The 19,273-nt window shown below is 46.6% G+C and overlaps 1 protein-coding gene across 1 annotated transcript in view; it reads right to left on the bottom strand.

Annotated features, from left to right (window-relative positions):
* Positions 1–19,273, bottom strand: part of polr1b (RNA polymerase I subunit B) — a 64,741-nt gene that overhangs the window by 39,163 nt on the left and 6,305 nt on the right. Inside the window, exons 3-5 of the mRNA XM_072500113.1 lie at positions 14,619–14,765; positions 9,279–9,411; positions 5,054–5,190 (exon numbers count right to left, since the gene is read on the bottom strand). Of these exons, the coding sequence (XP_072356214.1) occupies positions 5,054–5,190; positions 9,279–9,411; positions 14,619–14,765 (417 nt within the window). The remainder of the gene's footprint in view (positions 1–5,053; positions 5,191–9,278; positions 9,412–14,618; positions 14,766–19,273) is intronic.

Here is a 19,273-nt window from a genome sequence, read left to right as displayed (position 1 = left end):
TCGAGCTTACCAATCTGTTTCACACTGTCCTCTCCAACAATATCGCCCCTCTCATTTGTAAATACAGAAGAAAAGTACTCATTCAAGACCTCTCCTATCTCTTCAGACTCAATACACAATCTCCCGCTACTGTCCTTGATCGGACCTACCCTCGCTCTAGTCATTCTCATATTTCTCACATATGTGTAAAAGGCCTTGGGGTTTTCCTTGATCCTACCCGCCAAAGATTGTTCATGCCCTCTCTTAGCTCTCCTAATCACTTTCTTCAGTTCCCTCCTGGCTATCTTGTATCCCTCCAATGCCCTGTCTGAACCTTGTTTCCTCAGCCTTACATAAGTCATCTTTTTCCTCTTAACAAGACATTCAACCTCTCTTGTCAACCATGGTTCCCTCACTCGACCATCTCTTCCCTGCCTGACAGGGACATACATATCAAGGACACGTAGCACCTGTTCCTTGAACAAGTTCCACATTTCACTTGTGTCCTTCCCTGCCAGCCTATGTTCCCAACTTATGCACTTCAATTCTTGTCTGACAACATCGTATTTACCCTTCCCCCAATTGTAAACCTTGCCCTGTTGCACGTACCTATCCCTCTCCATTACTAAAGTGAAAGTCACAGAATTGTGGTCACTATCTCCAAAATGCTCTCCCACTAACAAATCTATCACTTGCCCTGGTTCATTACCCAATACGAAATCCAATATTGCCCCTCCTCTGGTTGGACAATCTACATACTGTGTTAGAAAAGCTTCCTGGACACACTGCACAAACACCACCCCATCCAAACTATTTGATCTAAAGAGTTTCCACTCAATATTTGGGAAGTTAAAGTCGCCCATGACTACTACCCTATGACTTCTGCACCTTTCCAAAATCTGTTTCCCAATCTGTTCCTCCACATCTCTGCTACTATTGGGGGGCCTATAGAAAACTCCTAACAAGGTGACTGCTCCTTTCTTATTTCTGACTTCAACCCATACTACCTCAATAGGGTGATACTCCTTGAACTGCCTTTCTGCAGCTGTTATACTATCTCTAATAAATAATGCCACCCCCCCCCCCACCTCTTTTACCACCCTCCCTAATCTTATTGAAACATCTATAATCAGGGACCTCCAACAACCATTTCTGCCCCTCTTCTATCCAAGTTTCCGTGATGGCCACCACATCGTAGTCCCAAGTACCGATCCATGCCTTAAGTTCACCCACCTTACTCCTGATGCTTCTTGCGTTGAAGTATACACACTTCAACCCATCTCCGTGCCTGCAAATACTCTCCTTTGTCAGTGTTCCCTTCCCCACTGCTTCATTACATGCTTTGGCGTCCTGAATATCGGCTACCTTAGTTGCTGGACTACAAATCCGGTTCCCATTCCCCTGCCAAATTAGTTTAAACCCTCCCTCCCAGGATATTGGTGCCCCTCTGGTTCAGATGCATTGCCCTTAATGTCCAAATTGCCCTTGGTGTTGGGTGAAGGTGTTGAGTTTGGGTAGGGTGCTCTTTCCAAGAGCCGGTGCAGACTCAAAGGGCCGAATGGCCTCCTTCTGCACTGTAAATTCAATGATAATCTATGATTAATCTAGGACAAAGGTTCGGCACAACATCGTGGGCCGAAGGGCCTGTTCTGTGCTGTATTTTCTATGTTCTATGTCCTGCTTGTACAGGTCCCACCTTCCCCAGAATGCGCTCCAATTATCCAAATACCTGAAGCCCTCCCTCCTACACCATTCCTGCAGCCACGTGTTCAACTGCACTCTCTCCCTATTCCTAGCCTCGCTATCACGTGGCACCGGCAACAAACCAGAGATGACAACTCTGTCTGTCCTGGCTTTCAACTTCCAGCCTAACTCCCTAAACTTGTTTATTACCTCCACACCCCTTTTCCTACCTATGTCGTTGGTACCAATGTGCACCACGACTTCTGGCTGCTCCCCCTCCCCCTTAAGGATCCTGAAGACACGATCCGAGACATCCCTGGCCCTGGCACCCGGGAGGCAACATACCTTCCGGGAGTCTCGCTCGCGACCACAGAATCTCCTATCTATTCCCCTAACCATTGAATCTCCTACAACTATTGCTTTTCTATTCTCCCCCCCCTTCCCTTCTGAGCCCCAGAGCCAGACTCAGTGCCAGAGACCTGGCCGCTAGGGCCTTCCCCCGGTAGGTCATCCCCCCCAACAGCATCCAAAACGGTATACTTGTTTTGAAGGGGAACGGCCACGAGGGATCCCTGCACTGTCTGCCTGTTTGTTTTTTTTCCCCCTGACTGTAACCCAGCTATTCTTGTCCTGTACCTTGGGTGTGGTTACCTCCCTGTAACTCTTCTCAATCACCCGCTCTGCCTCCCGGATGATCCGAAGTTCATCCAGCTTCAGCTCCAGTTCCCTAACACGGTCTTTGAGGAGCTGAAGTTTGGTGCACTTCCCGCAGGTATAGTCAGCGGGGACACCGGTGGTATCCCTCACCACCCACATCCTACAGGAGGAGCATGTAACTGGCCTAGCCTCCATCCCCTCTTACCTTACAGAATATAGCTGCTGTGTGGACTAACTAGATCTCCGCCCTCCGACTCTGCTCCCAGTCAGCTACACTTCCTGTAAACTCCTGGCTCTCTTCGCACTCTTTGCGGAAATGTCGGAAACAAAATGAAAGGAGCACCTTACTCCCTCCTCACCTAACTCCCTCGGTCACCAAACTCTCACTATCGCACTCAAAAAGCACCAAATTCAGCACTCCCTCGGTCACCAAACTCTCACTATCGCACTCAAAAAGCACCAAATTCAGCACTCCCTCGGTCACCAAACTCTCACTATCGCACTCAAAAAGCACCAAATTCAGCACTCAGTGCAAACAAAGTCTGCACTGTAGGGGATCACTTTTATACTGTGAATCTCGCCTCTGAAAAACTGGCCTAATCCAATTAACTAATTAACAAGCTCCAGCTGCAAGTGCCTACAAGTAGAAGCCTGTTTAAAGCTGATTGAAAATTCACCTTCTTCTAAACCAAACAGCAACTTTTAAGTTAATTAACTAAATAAAAGAAAGACTAAACTTTAGATAAAAATGAAGCCTTATACTCCCTCGGTCACCAAACTCTCACTATCGCACTCAAAAAGCACCAAATTCAGCACTCAGTGCAAACAAAGTCTGCACTGTAGGGGATCACTTTTATACTGTGAATCTCGCCTCTGAAAAACTGGCCTAATCCAATTAACTAATTAACAAGCTCCAGCTGCAAGTGCCTAGAAGTAGAAGCCTGTTTAAAGCTGATTGAAAATTCACCTTCTTCTAAACCAAACAGCAACTTTTAAGTTAATTAACTAAATAAAAGAAAGACTAAACTTTAGATAAAAATGAAGCCTTATACTCCCTCGGTCACCAAACTCTCACTATCGCACTCAAAAAGCACCAAATTCAGCACTCAGTGCAAACAAAGTCTGCACTGTAGGGGATCACTTTTATACTGTGAATCTAGCCTCTGAAAAACTGGCCTAATCCAATTAACTAATTAACAAGCTCCAGCTGCAAGTGCCTAGAAGTAGAAGCCTGTTTAAAGCTGATTGAAAATTCACCTTCTTCTAAACCAAACAGCAACTTTTAAGTTAATTAACTAAATAAAAGAAAGACTAAACTTTAGATAAAAATGAAGCCTTATACTCCCTCGGTCACCAAACTCTCACTATCGCACTCAAAAAGCACCAAATTCAGCACTCAGTGCAAACAAAGCTCACCGGCCTGTAGTTCCCTGGATTATCCTTGCTACCCTTCTTAAACAAAGGAACAACATTGGCTATTCTCCAGTCCTCCGGGACATCACTTGAAGACAGTGAGGATCCAATGATTTCTGTCAAGGCCTCAGCAATTTCCTCTTTTACCTCCTTCAGTATTCTCGGGTAGATCCCGTCAGGCCCTGTTCGAGGAGGCCGGTACGGGAATTGAACCCGCGCTGCTGGCACTGTTCTGCATTACAAGTTAGCAGAGTGATGGAATACTCTCCCCTGCCTGGATGAGTGCGGCTCTAATAACACTCAAGGAATTCAGAAAATAACAGCCTGCTAGGGGGCAGCAAGGTGGCACAGTGGGTTAGCCCTGCTGCCTCACGGCGCCGAGGTCCCAGGTTCGATCCCGGCTCTGGGTCACTGTCGTGTGGAGTTTGCACATTCTCCCAGTGTTTGCGTGGGTTTTATCCCCATAACCCAAAGATGTGCAGGCTAGGTGGATTGGCTACGCTAAATTGCCCCTTAATTAGAAAAAATGAATTGGGAAAAAATGAATTGGAAAAATAATAACAGCCTGCTCAGTCAGCACCCCATCCACGACTTAAACATTCACTCTCCCCCACCGTCATCTCACAGTGGCAGCTGTGTCTATATACAAGACACGCTGCAACAACTCACCCTGGCTCCTTCACAGTACCTTCCAAACCTGTGGCCTCTACCAGCTTTAGTCGAGTTAGCTGGACAGCTGGATCATGAAGTGGAGCGAGGCCAACAGCACAAGTTCAATTTCTGCACTAGCTGAAGTTATTCATGAAGGCCCACCTCCTCCACCTTCTCAACCCTGCCCCTCGCCTGAGGTGTGGTGATCCTCAGGTTAAATTACCACCAGTCAATTCTCCTCTCAAAGGGGAAAGTAGCCTATGATCACCCGGGACTATGGTGACTTTACTTTACCAGCTAGAAGGACAAGGCCACAGACACATGGGAACACCACCACCTGCAAGTTGCCATCCAAGCCACTCATGATCCTGAGTTGAAACTGTACCTCTGTTCCTTCACTATTGCTGGATCAAATTCCTGGAACACCCTTCATTTCCAGCACTGTTAAATGCATCTACACCACATTCAATTCAGCAGTTCATCACCACCTTCCCAAGGACAATTAGATACAAATGCTGATTTTGCTAGTGTCACTCACATCCCATGCAAGAATCAAAAAAATAGACTTTGGACGACAAGATTTAATCTGAAAACACCTTTCTCAAACGGATTCAGTCTTCTTTATTTTCAACCCCAAACTCCCTGTAGCCAATGCAGTATTCCATCTCACCTTAAGTGCAAAGCAAAGTGGTATGAAGAAGAGTTCCTTCTGGTAGATGAAGTTGACCATTACGGTGCCATTGTCCAGATAGTGGAGGTTCATGTTAATAGCAGTGTGCTCATCCTTCACACAGTGCATGCTTATACCTGGTCGGAGAAAACACAAGCTGACATCGTTTTCAAAACTCTGGCCCATCATCTACATGAAACGTCACTTTATTGCAAGTTAATTTTTTTCCCCTTTCAAGTCTTGCAATATCATGAATGAGAAATGTAGCATGGCAACCTGATGTCATGCTTCTTCTCAATAACTTCTGACAGCACAATTATCGAGGAATATGGGGGAATTCACTAATGTTGTACCACTTTGTCAGCGTCGGCTGACAGTCACATCAACTTGTCGAGCTTTTGACATATGTGCTTCAGGGAGTGGGGGAGCACTTTGATTATCACTGCTTCTAATTGAGAAATTTCCAAAGTGATTGAATTCTCAGAGAATTTACAGTGCAGAAGGAGGCCATTAGGCCCAGCAAGTCTACACCTGGCCTTGGAAAGCGCACCCCACTTATGCCCACGCCTCCACCCTATCCCCATAACCCTGCCTAACATTTTTGGACACTAAGGGCAATTTATCACGGCCAATCCACCTAACCTGCACATCTTTTGACTGTGGGAGGAAACCGAAAAACCCGGAGCAAACCCACGCAGACACGGGGAGGATGTGCAGACTCCGCACAGACAGTGATCCAGCCGGGAATCGAACCTGGGACCATGGAGCTGTGAAGCAATTGTGCTAGCCACTATGCTACCGGTGCTCCGGTATCCTCCCACAAGTCCCGAAAGACGTGCTGTTAGGTGAATTGGACGTTCTGAATTCTCCCTCGCCATAGTGTGGCAACTAGGGGATTTTCACAGTAACCTCATTGCAGTGTTAATGTAAGCCTATCTATGATACTAAGAAAGATTATTTTAAAAAATTATGGTCCTCCTTGAAAAATGACAACTTAAATACTACGGTCAATTTCATCACTAGTTGTTCTGTTCTTTTTCTCAATGGCAGGCATAGAATGCTTGCATCTATATGAAATGAGGAGTGATAATCCTTGATGCAAGTTAGGATCGTAGGCAACAGAGCTTTGGATGAGTTGAAGTTTTCAAAGGCAAATCGAAGGCTGATCAAGACATCACGAATAGTTAAATGTGGAAGCGCCAACGGCAAGAATAAGAAGTAGAAGAAGTAGATGGACGGAGGCAGAGCGGGGGAGGGGGGAAGAGAGAGAGAGAGAGGGAGAAACAATGTTTATAGAGGCCTTTGTCACAGAGAGCATGGGGTCAGACACAGTTCAGGGTTGATAATGATGCTGAAGTTGTAAACAGTCTGGTTCAGCCTGAAACAGCAGCCAGGGAGCAGAGCAATGCTTCTGCCAAATGTTCCCAGAGAACTAGGTATGGACAATAAAGAGCAACATGCACACCCAGAAACAAAATTTTGAAATTGAAAATAATATTGCAGCATCCCTACCACTGTACGAGTCAATGTCAGCACAGAAATAAATGATGGGATCCTCCTTGCACGTTTTGGTCAGTGAATGGATGGATACATTTCGCAATTAATTGAGGTAACTGGGCTATCTACTTTATTACAAAATTGCTGCAGGCAAGATCACATTCATGATCAAGAGTTTTAAACTTGCTGATGTGCTGGGCAGTGACTATAGTTACATTAAAATCAATACCAATGCAGCAATGTTGAAAACCACTTTAGTATCTTTCAGTTGCAGCTCTGCTGAAGTAGGAACTGTTGGTGCCGAAACAACAGACCACATATGAATAATGTTGGGCATGAATGAGGATCGGCGAGGAACTAAAAAGGAATCATCACTTTAAGGCAGGAGGAGGAAAGCTGGAGGTGGATAAGAGGGTGGGGAACATTGCCATTAATGGGGACTCGCATGGACTTGAGGTGATATGGCTTTGGGAATCAAATGAGTGGAGGGTTCAGAAAGAAATATTCCATGACCAATTGTTAGCATTGTTGCACATAACAGAAAAACCTAACATAGTATTAAGCAACATTTCCCATCAATAATAATCATGTTTAAAATAATAAAGAAGTACATAGAATCATAGAATTTACAATGCAGGAGGCCATTTGCTCCAGCCCTTGAAAAGAGCACCCAACTTCGGCCCACACCTCCACCCTATCCCCATAACCCAGTAACCCCACCTAACCTTTTTGGGCACCAAGAGCAATTTAGCATGGCCAATCCACCTAACCTGCACATCTTTGAGCTGTGGAAGGAAACCTAAGCAGACACGGGGAGAGCGTGCAGACTCAGCACAGGCAGTGACCCAAGCTGGGAATCGAACCTGGGACCCTGGTGCTGTGGAGCAATAGTGCTAACCATTGTGCTACTGTGCCGCTCCCTTACAGTACAGGAACTGGCCCTTTGACCCTCCAAGGCTTTGTCGATCATGATGCCCTAACTAAAAAAAAAACTCTGCCCTTACTCGGTCCGTATCCCTCTATTTCCTCACTATTCATGTATCCATCCAGATGCTTCTTAAAATCTTGCTAATGTGCCTGTTTCCACCACATCCTCTGGCAGCACGTTCCAGGCACCCTTCTGTGTGAAAAACAGTCCCTGCTCATCTCCCTTCAACTTTCCACCTCTCACCTTGAACCCGTGCCCCCTTGCAAATGACACTTGCACCCTCGGAAAAAGCCTCTGACTATCCACCCTGTCTCTCATAATTTTGTAGACCTCTATCAGGTCTCCCCCTCAGCCTCCGTCTTTCCAGTGAAAACAATGCTAGTTTATTCAACCTCTCCTCACTGCCAAAGTTTCCACATCCTTCTGATAATATAGTGACCAGAACTGTATGCAATACTCCAAATGCGGCCTAACCAAGTTTTTATATAGTTGCAACAGGATTTCCCAACTCCTGCACTCAATGACCTGGCTGATGAAGGCAAGCATGCCATATGCCTTCTTGATCACCTTGGCCACCTGTGTTGCCACTTTTACGGCACTGTGGACCTGCACGGCCAGATCCGTCTGAATGTTAATGTTCCTAAGGGTGCTGCCATTTACAGTATAATTCATAACTAGATTTGATCCTCCAAAATGCATCACCTCACATTTGTATGGATTAAACTCCATCTGCCATTTCTGTGCCCAAGTCTCCAAACTATCTATATCCTGTTGTATCCTCTAACAATCCACGGCACTATCAGCACTCGGCCAATCTTCGTGTCATCCGCAAACTTACTAATCAGACCACCCACATTTTCCTCCAGGTCATTTATACATACTACAAACAACAGAGTTCCCAGCAGTGATCCCCGAGGAACACCACTTGCTACAGATCTCCATTCTGAAAAACACCCTTTCAACACTACGCTCTGTCTTCTACAACCAAGCCAGTTCTGTATCCATCTAGCCAATGTGATTTTAATTTTTGTACCAATCTGCCATGTGGGACCTTGTCAAACGCCTTACTAAAGCCCATATAAACTACATCCATAGCCCTTCCATCATCAATTTTCTTTGTCACCTCTTCAAAAACTCAATCAAGTTGGTGAGACATGACCTTCCCTGTACATTCTGCCTATTCACTAACCGTTTAGCACAGGGCTAAATCGCTGGCTTTGAAAGCAGACCAAGGCAGGCCAGCAGCACGGTTCGATTCCCGTACCAGCCTCCCCGAACAGGCGCCGGAATGTGGCGACTAGGGGCTTGTCACAGTAACTTCATTGAAGCCTACTTGTGACAATAAGCGATTTTCATTTCATTTCATTAGTTCATTTTCTCACCTCAATCCAAAGATGCTCAGGGTAGGTGGGTTGGCCACGCTAAATTGCCCCATAACGTGCATTTATCTTGTCCCTCAATATCTTTTCCAAAAGCTTCCTCACCACTGATGTCAGTTTTACCGGACTATAATTTGCTGGATTATCCCTGCTTCCTTTCTTAAACAAGGGAATAACATTGGCTAATCTCCAGTCCTCTGGAACCTTGCCTGTAGTCAAAGGGGATGTGAAGATATCTATTAAGGCCCCAGCTATTTCTCCCCTTGCCTCCCACAGTAACCTGGGATAAATCCAATCTGGTCCCAGGGACTTGTCTAACTTAGTGCAATTTAGAATACTCAATGCTTCCTCCTTTGATATATTGACGTTAAAGTGACGCTCAGTCATCAAGCTTTGAATTCATTTTTTAAATTACAATTACCATATTGCGTATAGTTAGGGCCTCTGGTCTTCCACTTTGGTCTCACCATAGCAATGGGAAAATTTCGGCGTGGCATGATTAACATCCGAATGATTTTCTCTATACCATTTATTATGAAGTATCCTCCCATTTCCTGTTGAAAAGAGGATAAAAATTAATTTCCATTATCTCTTCCCTAAAATCTCAGTATGTCAAGTTGATTATAATTTTTAACTCAAACGGATCCAGTTACATTTCTGGTCAATGGTAACCCCCAGGTTATATTTTAGCGATGATTGTTATTAGTGGAATGTTGATTAATAGGAAGACTTTGTGCTATCTGCACCAGTACTTTTATTCATATATAAGGAGCAAGAGGGTAACTAGAGAAAGGGTTGGCCCACTCAACGGCAAAGGAGGAAAGTCATGCGTGGAGTCAGAGAAAATGGGTGAGATTCTTAAAGAGTACTTTGCATCGGTATTCAGCGAGGAGAGGGACATGACGGATGTTGAGGTTAGGGATAGATGTTTGATTACTCTAGGTCAAGTCGGCATAAGGAGGGAGGATGTGTTGGGTATTTGTTATAACCTGCCTACTTACCATTGGCTGGGGACTAATGACTATCCCACAATCCTGTGGGAGTATGAGCTTCCCCAATGAGGGGGGCGGAGAAACCACTAGTAAACTCCTAGTATAAATAAAGCTGGCCAGTTCAGGAACCAGCAGGAAGGAGTATGTAGCAAGGGAAGTTACTGCTACTGTTTTGTATATATGTTATAGTAACTAAATGTTATTACTTTGTATCCTTAAAACTCGTGCTGGATTCTTCGTGGCCCTTACAAAAGTATTCTAAAAGGCATTAAGGTTGACAAGTCCCCAGGTCCGGATAGGATCTATCCCAGGTTACTGAGGGAAGTGAGAGAGGAAATAGCTGGGGCCTTAACAGATATCTTTGCTGCATCCTTGAACACGGGTGAGGTACCGGAGGTCTGGAGAATTGCTAATGTTGTCCCCTTGTTTAAGAAGGGTAGCAGGGATAATTCAGATAATTATAGACCGGTGAGGCCGGACATCAGTGGTAGGGAAGCTGCTGGAGAAGATATTGAGGGATAGGATCTATTCCCATTTGAAAGAAAATGGGCTTATCAGTGATAGGCAACATGGTTTTGTGCAGGAAAGGTCATGTCTTACCAACTTAATAGAATTCTTTGAGGAAGTGACAAAGTTGATTGATGAGGGAAGGGCTGTAGATGTCATATACATGGACTTCAGTAAGGCATTTGATAAGGTTCCCCATGGTAGGCTGAAAGTGAAGTCTCATGGGGTCCAGGGTGTACTAGCTAGATGGATAAAGAGCTGGCTGGGCAACAGGAGACAGAGAGTAGTAGTGGAAGGGAGTTTCTCAAAATGGAGAACTGTGATCAGTGGTGTTCCACGGGGATCTGTGCTGGGACCACTGTTTTTTTAAAAATAAAATATATTTATTAAAGTTTTTTAACACAATTTTTCTCCCTTACAAACAATACCACCCCCCCCCCCCCCCATAACAAAATAACAATAAATTGCACGGAGCAAGATATATACATGGCAAAATAATATGTTTACATAGCTTTGTACACTGGCTCTCTCCCACACGTGCCAGTTTGCCCAACCCTTCATGTTATCTCTTGCTCATCCACCCTCCCAGGCAATCCCCCCCCCCCTTAGGTAGCTGCTGCTGCTGACCGACCTTCCTCTAACGCTCCACGAGATAGTCTAGGAACGGTTGCCACCACCTGTAGAACCCCTGCGCAGACCCTCTCAAGGCAGACTTAATCCTCTCCAGCTTTATGAACCCAGCCATGTCGTTTATCCAGGCCACCACGCTGGGGGGCTTCGCCTCCTTCCACAATAGCAAGATCCTTCGCCGGGCTACTAGGGACGCAAAGGCCAGAATGCCGGCCTCTTTCGCCTCCTGCACTCCAGGCTCGTCCACTGCTCCAAATATTGCGAGCCCCCAGCTTGGCTTGACCCGGACTTTCACCACCCGAGATATTGCTCCCACCACTCCTCTCCAGAACCCCTCCAGTGCCGGGCATGACCAAAACATATGGACATGGTTCGCCGGACTTCCTGAGCACCTTCCACATCTGTCCTCTACCCCAAAAAACCTACTCAACCTCGCCCCCGTCAAGTGCGCTCTGTGAACCACCTTAAATTGTATCAGGTGTGGTCCCCTGATCGGGGACCACACCGAGGCTCCCATTGCTCCCCTGTGCCGTCTCCACTGGCCCCAGATCCTTAGCGTTGCCGCCACCGCCGGGCTCGTGGTGTACCTTGTCGGCGAGAGCCTTACCCTCGAGGTCCTATTCGCCCACACAAACCCCATTATACTCCTACCTACTCTCTTGAAAAAGGCCTTGGTGATCACGATGGGAAGGCACTGAAACACAAACAGAAACCACGGAAGGACCACCATTTTGACCGACTGCACTCTACCCGCCAACGAGAGCGGTAACATGTCCCATCTTTTGAAGTCCTCCTCCATTTGCTCCACCAACCTCGTCAGATTCAGTTTGTGTAGGGCCCCCCAACTCCTGGCTATCTGGATCCCCAGATACCGAAAGCTCCCCTCCGCCCTCCTCAGCAGTAGGTCCCCTATCCCTCTTTCTTGGTCCCCTGCCTGTAATACAAAGAGCTCACTCTTCCCTACATTGAGCTTATAGCCCAAAAACTCCCCAAACTCCCTTAGAGTCTGCATGACCTCCACCATCCCCTCCATTGGATCCGCCACGTACAGCAACAGGTCATCCGCATATAGCGACACCCGATGCTCTTCTCCCCCTCGGACCACCCCCCTCCATTTATTAGACTCCCTCAATGACATGGCCAAGGGTTTGATCGCCAATGCAAACAACAGGGGGGACAGGGGGCCCCTGCCTCATTCCTCGGTACGGCCGAAAGTACTCCGACCTCCGCCGGTTCGTCACCACACTCGCCACCGGGGCTCTGTAAAGGAGCTTAACTCAACTGATAAACCCTCCCCCGAACCCAAACCTACGCAGCACCTCCCAGAGGTACTCCCTTTTACTCGGTCAAAGGCCTTCTCCGCGTCCATAGCTGCCACTATCTCCGCCTCTCCCTCCTCCGATGGCATCATTATCACGTTTAAGAGCCAACGCACATTAGTGTTTAATTGCCTGCCCTTTACGAATCCCGTCTGGTCCTCGTGGATCACCCCCGGGTCACAGTCCTCGATCCTCGTGGCCAGCACTTTTGCCAGCAACTTAGCATCCACATTGAGGAGCGAGATCGGCCTGTACGATCCACATTGCAGTGGGTCCTTGTCCCACTTTAGGATCAAAGAAATTGTCGCTTCCGACATTGTTGGGGGCAGGGGCCCCTCCTCTCTTGCCTCATTAAAGGTCCTCACTAGTAGCGGGGCCAACAGGTCTACGTACTTCCTGTAGAACTCCACCGGGAACCCGTCCGGTCCCGGGGCCTTCCCCGCCTGCATACTCCCCAAACCCTTGCTCAGCTCCTCCAACCCAATTGGTGCCCCCAAACCAGCCACCTCCTGCTCCTCCACCCTCGGGAATCTCAGTTGGTCTAGGAATCGTCTCATCCCCTCTTCCCCCGTTGGGGGCTGGGATCTGTACAGCTCTTCATAGAAGGCCTTAAATACCTCGTTTATTTTCGTCGCACTCCGAACCGTGGCTCCCCTTCCATCTTTGACTCCCCCTATTTCCCTCGCTGCCATTCTCTTACGGAGCTGGTGTGCCAGCATCCGACTAGCCTTTTCCCCATACTCGTAGGTCGCCCCCTGCGCCTTCCTCCACTGTGCCTCCGCCTTCCCCGTAGTGCTGGGACCACTGTTGTTTGTGATATACATAAATGATCTGGAGGACGGTATAGGTGGACTCATTAGCAAGTTTGCAGATGACACTAAGATTGGTGGAGTAGCAGATAGTGAAGGGGACTGTCAGAGAATGCAGCAGAATATAGATAGATTGGAGAGTTGGGCGGAGAAATGGCAGATGGTGTTCAATCCGGGCAAATGCGAGGTGATGCATTTTGGAAGATCCAATTCAAGAGCGAACTATATGGTAAATGAAAAAGCCTTGGGGAAAACTGATGTACAGAGAGATCTGGGTGTTCAGGTCCATTGTACCCTGAAGGTGGCTGCGCAGGTCGATACAGTGTTCAAGAAGGCATACGGCATGCTTTCCTTCATCAGAAGGGGTATTGAGTACACGAGTTGGCAGGTCATGTTACAGTTGTATAAGACTTTGGTTCGGCCACATTTGGAATACTGCGTACAGTTCTGGGCGCCACATTACCAAAAGGATGTGGATGCTTTGGAGAAGGGGCAGAGGAGGTTCACCAGGATGTTGCCTGGTATGGAGGGCACTAGCTATGAAGAGAGGTTGAGTAGATTAGGATTATTTTCATTAGAAAGATGGAGGTTGAGGAGTGACCTCATTGAGGTCTACAAAATCATGAGAGGTATAGACAGGGTGGATAGCAAGAAGCTTTTTCCCAGAGTGGGGGACTCAATTACTAGGGGTCACGTGTTCAAGGTGAGAGGGGGAAAGTTTAAGGGAGAAATGCGTGGAAAGTTCTATACGCAGAGGGTGGTGGGTGCCTGGAACGCATTGCCGGCAGAGGTGGTAGAGGCGGGCACGATAGCGTCATTTAAGATGTATCTCGACAGATACATGAACGGGCAGGGAGCAGAGGGATACAGATCCTTAGAAAATAGGCGACAGTTTTAGATAGAGGATCTGGATCGGCGCAGGCTTGGAGGGCCGAAGGGCCTGTTCCTGTGCTGTAATTTTTCTTTGTTCTTTGTACTGGGTCAATTTCCTGACTTCACTCTTTGCAATAAAATTTTACTGAAAATAATCAGCTTCCCAACATATTTACAATGTCATTAACACGGCGACCATGGTAATTAAGGTTTGTGTTCTGCAATAAAAGGGTTTCTGTTAGGGTGACATGGTGGCACAGTGGTCAACACCGCTGCCTCAAAGCACCGAGGACCCAGGTTCAATCCCGGCCCCCCGTCACTGTCCGTGTGGAGTTTGCACATTCTCCCTGTGCCTGCATGAGTCTCGCCCCCACAACCCAAAGATGCGTAGGGTAGGTGGTTTGGCCACGCTAATTTGCCCCTTAATCGGAGAGAAAAAGGAATTGGCTACTCTAAATTTATTTTTAAAAATAAATTTTAAAATTTTTTAACAAGTGTTCCCGCAGAGATGAATGATGACAGAGAAGGTTTCCCCTCTGCCTTCCCCTCATGTGATGCCCGAATTCTCCCCCACCCTCCGAAGGTAGACTATCACACTCGGAGAAGAGGAAGGCAGTTGTTCATTCATTACCTCAGATTCTTCATGGTGTTTAATGAGATCTTCAGGAGATAGGCGGTATAGGTTGCAGAGTTTTGATTTTACCATAACAGGGATCAGACCAAGGCCCTGTTTAATAATCCCCTTTGGTTCGCCATTCACTGACCAGCCAATGTCTGCCTAAAAAAGCGGGAAAAGAAAGTTAAAGAATTGCTGTTTTCATAGATGCAAATGACGAGGAACTTTGGTCTGTCCCTTTTTGAAGCTGAAAAATGCACCATAGGCTGTAAAACAGGATACAGGTGTAACGCTTCAATAACATATGGCAGATCAGATATAACAGATCCATTTAAATCATACTAAACTCAGGTCATGCCAGATGTCCTGTTTACATCAGAGGCGCCAGTAATGCTGAATGACATTGAATGAATGGGTATCAAAAGTACTCAGTCATTTTAGTCAAAGACAAGTGAGGATTAGAATCATGCAACACAAGTGTTCTTGGATTAAGAATAAGGTATTTGAGGGGACATCATCTAGTATTGGATTGGATTTGTTTATTGTCACGTGTACCAAGGTACAGTGAAAAGTATTTTTCTGCGAGCAGCTCAACAGATCATTAAGTACGTGAGAAGAAAAGGGAATAAAAGAAAATACATAATAGGGCAACACAACATATACAATGTAACTACAAAAGCACTGGCATCGGATGAAGCATACAGGGTGTAGTGTTAATGAAATCAGTCCATAAGAGGGTCATTTAGGAGTCTGGTGACAGTGGGGAAGAAGCTGTTTTTGAGTCTGTTTGTGCGTATCTCCTGCCCGATGGAAGAAGTTGGAAGAGTGAGTAAGCCAGGTGGGAGGGATCTTTGATTATACTGCCCGCTTTCCCCAGGCAGCGGGAGGCGTAGATGGAGTCAATGGATGGGGAGGCAGGTTCGTGTGATGGACTGGGCGGTGTTCACGACTCTCTGAAGTTTCTTGCGGTCCTGGGCCGAGCAGTTGCCATACCAGGCTGTGATGCAGCCAGATAGGATGCTTTCTATGGTGCATCTGTAAAAGTTGGTAAGAGTCAATATGGACATGCCGAATTTCCTTAGTATCCATTCCTGATTACTACTGCCTAATACTGGAGAGTACACAAATAAAATGTCAGCTAAAGACAACAACGGTGAACAGCTGAGAACAGAGATGAATAGCTTACAAATGCTGATTGATAGACATGACACATGAAGATTGGCCACTAGGGTAAAGTAGCAGAGGACACTCTGTGAACAACACCACATACTGACCTGATGGCCTTTTCCCCAGGAGGTGGCAGCAGGGATATAGGATGCATTGGTTATATTTCTAAATTCCCTGGATTCTGGGAAGTCCCGGTGGTATGGAAGCACGCAAACGTGATGCCCCTATTCAAATGGCAAGATCGGCAAAAAGTAGAAAACTATAGACCGGTTAGCTTGATCTCTGGTGGGGAAGTTGCTGGAATCAATCATTAAGAAGGAGATGACTGAATATTTGGAAAGACAAAGCTCAATCCACCATTGTCAGCATGGTTTTATTTTTATTTACTTTTTAAAAGTTTTTTTTATAAATCTAGAGTACCCAATTCGTTTATTCCAATTAAGGGCCAATTTTGTGTGGCCAATCCACCTAGCCTGCATATCTTTGGGTTGTGGAGGCAAAACCCACGCAAACACGGGGAGAATGTGCAAACTCCACACGGACAGTGACCCAGAGCCGGGATCGAAACTGGAACCTCGGCGCTGTGAGGCAGCAGTGCTAACCACTGCGCTATCATGCTGCCCGTCAGCATTGTTTTATGGAGGGTAAGTCATGCTTGTTTGAGTTCCTGGAGGACGTAACCAGCATGGAGGATAAGGGGGAACCTGTGGATGTGATATTTCTAGACTTCCAGAAGGCATTTGACAAGCTGCCACATAAATGACTGATCCAGAAGGTAAGATTCCAGGGGATTGGGAGTAGAGTACTAGATTGGATTGGGGATTGGCTGACTTGAGAAAGCAAAGGGATTCGAATCCCGGCCCTGGATCACTGTCCGTGTGGAGTTTGCACATTCTCCCCATGTCTGCGTGGGTTTCACCCCCACAACTCAAAGATGTGCAGATTTGGTGGATTGGCCATGCTAAATTGCCCCTCAATGGGAAAAAAAATTAATAAATAATTGGGTACTCTACATTTATTTTTTAAAAGAGAAAGCAGAGGGTCGGGATAAATGGGTCCTTCTCTGGCTGGCGAACTGTAACTAGCGGGGTGCCACAGGCGCCAGTCCACGGACCTCAACTGTTTACAATTTATATAAATGATCTGCAAGCAGGGACAAGAGTGTAACACTGCAAAATTTGAGGATGATACTAAAATAGGTGGGAAAGCAGGCAGTGAAGAGGAGATAAAGAGTTTACACACGGATATAAATAGGCTCGGAGAATGGGCCAAAATTTGGCAGATGAAAGTTTAATGTGTCTGGGCAGAGGGTTCAGAGTGTTTCTGTTTATGAATCGCCGAAAGTCGATGTGCAGGTACAGCATGTAATAAAAAAGGCAAATGGAATTTTAGCGTTTATTGCAAAAGGACTGGAGTATAAAAGTAGAGAAGTGTTGTTGCAATTGTATAGGGTATTGGTGAGACTACAACTGGAGTTGTGTGTCCAGTTTTGGTCTCCTTATTTGAAGAAGGATGTGGTAGCATTGAAGGCAGTTCAAAGGAGGTTCACCAGATTGATTCTGGGAATGGAAATGTATGAGGAGAGATTGAGGACGGCAGTGACGATGGTTAGCACTGCTGCCTCACGGCACCGAGGACCCAGGTTCGATCCCAGCCCCTGGTCACTGTCCGTGTGGAATTTCCACATTCTCCCCGTGTCTGCATGGGTCTCACCCCCACAATGTGCAGAGTCTGCACATCCTCCCCGTGTCTGCGTGGGTTTCCTCCGGGTGCTCCAGGTTTCCTCCCACAGTCCAAAGATGTGCAGGTTAGGTGGATTGGCCATGATAAATTGCCCTTAGTGTCCAAAAGTGCCCTTAGTGTTGGGTGGGATTACTGGGTTATGGGGATAGGTTGGAGGTGTTGACCCTGGGTAGCACGTGCAGACTCGACGGGCCGAATGGCCTCCTTCTGCACTGTAAATTCTATGATAATCTATGAAACCCAAAGATGTGCAGGGTAGGTTTATTGGCCACGCTAAATTGCCCCTTAATTGGAAAACAAAAATAATTGGGTACTCTACATTTATTTTTTAAAAACTTAAAAAGTATGATGTGGAGATGCCAGCTTTGGACTGGGGTGAGCACAGTAAGAAGTCTTACAACACCAGGTTAAAGTCCAACCGGTTTGTTTCAAACACTAGCTTTCGGAGCACTGCTCCTTCCTCAGGTGAATGAAGAGGTGGGTTCCAGAAACATATGTATAGACAAAGTCAAAGATGCAATACAATACTTTGAATGCAAGTCTTTGCAGGTAATTAAGTCTACAGGTCCAGATGGAGCAACTGGAGAGAGGGATAATCACAGGTTAAAGAGGTGCGAATTGTCTCAAGGCAGGACAGTTGGTAGGATTTCGCAAGCCCAGGCCAGATGGTGGGGGGGTGAATGTAATGCGATGAATCCAAGGTCCTGTTTGAGGCCGCACTGCGTGCGGAACTTGGCTATAAGTTTCTGCTCGGCGATTCTGCGTTGTCGCGCGTCCTGAAGGCCGTCTTGGAGAACGCTTACCCGAAGATCAGAGGCTGAATGCCCTTGACTGCTGAAGTGTTCCCTGACTTTGATTACATAAATCTTTGACTTTGTCTATCTATATGTTTCTGGAACCCACCTCTTCATTCACCTGAGGGATGAGCAGTGCTCTGAAAGCTAGTGATTCGAAACAAACCTGTTGGACTTTAACCTGGTGTTGCAAGACTTCTTACTTAAAACGTATGAGTAGAGTTTGAACAGTTTGGGCTTATACTCGCTGGAGTTTAGAAAGATGAGAGGGCAGCACTGTAACATGATGGTTAGCACAATTGCTTCACAGCTCCAGGGTCCCAGGTTCGATTCCCGGCTTGGGTCACTGTCTGTGCGGAGTCTGCACATCCTCCCCGTGTCTGCGTGGGTTTCCTCTGGGTGCTCCGGTTTCCTCCCACAGTCCAAAGATGTGCAGGTTAGGAGGATTGGCCATGATAAATTGCCCTTAGTCTCTAAAATTGCCCTTAGTGTTGGGTGGGGTTACTGGGTTATGGGGATGGGGTGGAGGTGTGGGCTTGGGTAGGGTGCTCTTTCAAAGAGCTGGTGCAGACTCGATGGGCCGAATGGCCTCCTTCTGCACTGTAAATTCTATGAAATTCTATGAGAGGGGATCTGATCGAGGTATATAAAATACTAAAAGGGGTTGATAAAGTAAACGTAGACCAAATGTCCCCCCTTATGGGGCAATCTAGAACGAGAGGTCACAGATGTAGGTTAAAAGGCGACAGATTTAAAACTGAGTGAGGAGAAACTACTTCTCGCAGAGGGTGGTGAATCTGTGGAACTCGCTATCCCAAAGTACGGTGGAGTCTGAATCATTAAATGGTTTCAAGAAGTAGATAGGATATATTTCTGACAATGGTTAAAAGGATATGGGGAACAGGCAGGAAGGTGGATTTGTGACCAGGAGGAGTTCCTAATTTCTATGTTCCTATACGGGTCAGT

The sequence above is a fragment of the Scyliorhinus torazame genome, chromosome 4 (genome assembly GCF_047496885.1).
Source record: "Scyliorhinus torazame isolate Kashiwa2021f chromosome 4, sScyTor2.1, whole genome shotgun sequence".
Lineage (NCBI taxonomy): Eukaryota > Metazoa > Chordata > Chondrichthyes > Carcharhiniformes > Scyliorhinidae > Scyliorhinus > Scyliorhinus torazame.
The sequence above is the reverse complement of the archived record's forward strand: the minus strand, read 5'-3'. Positions and strand labels throughout refer to the sequence as shown.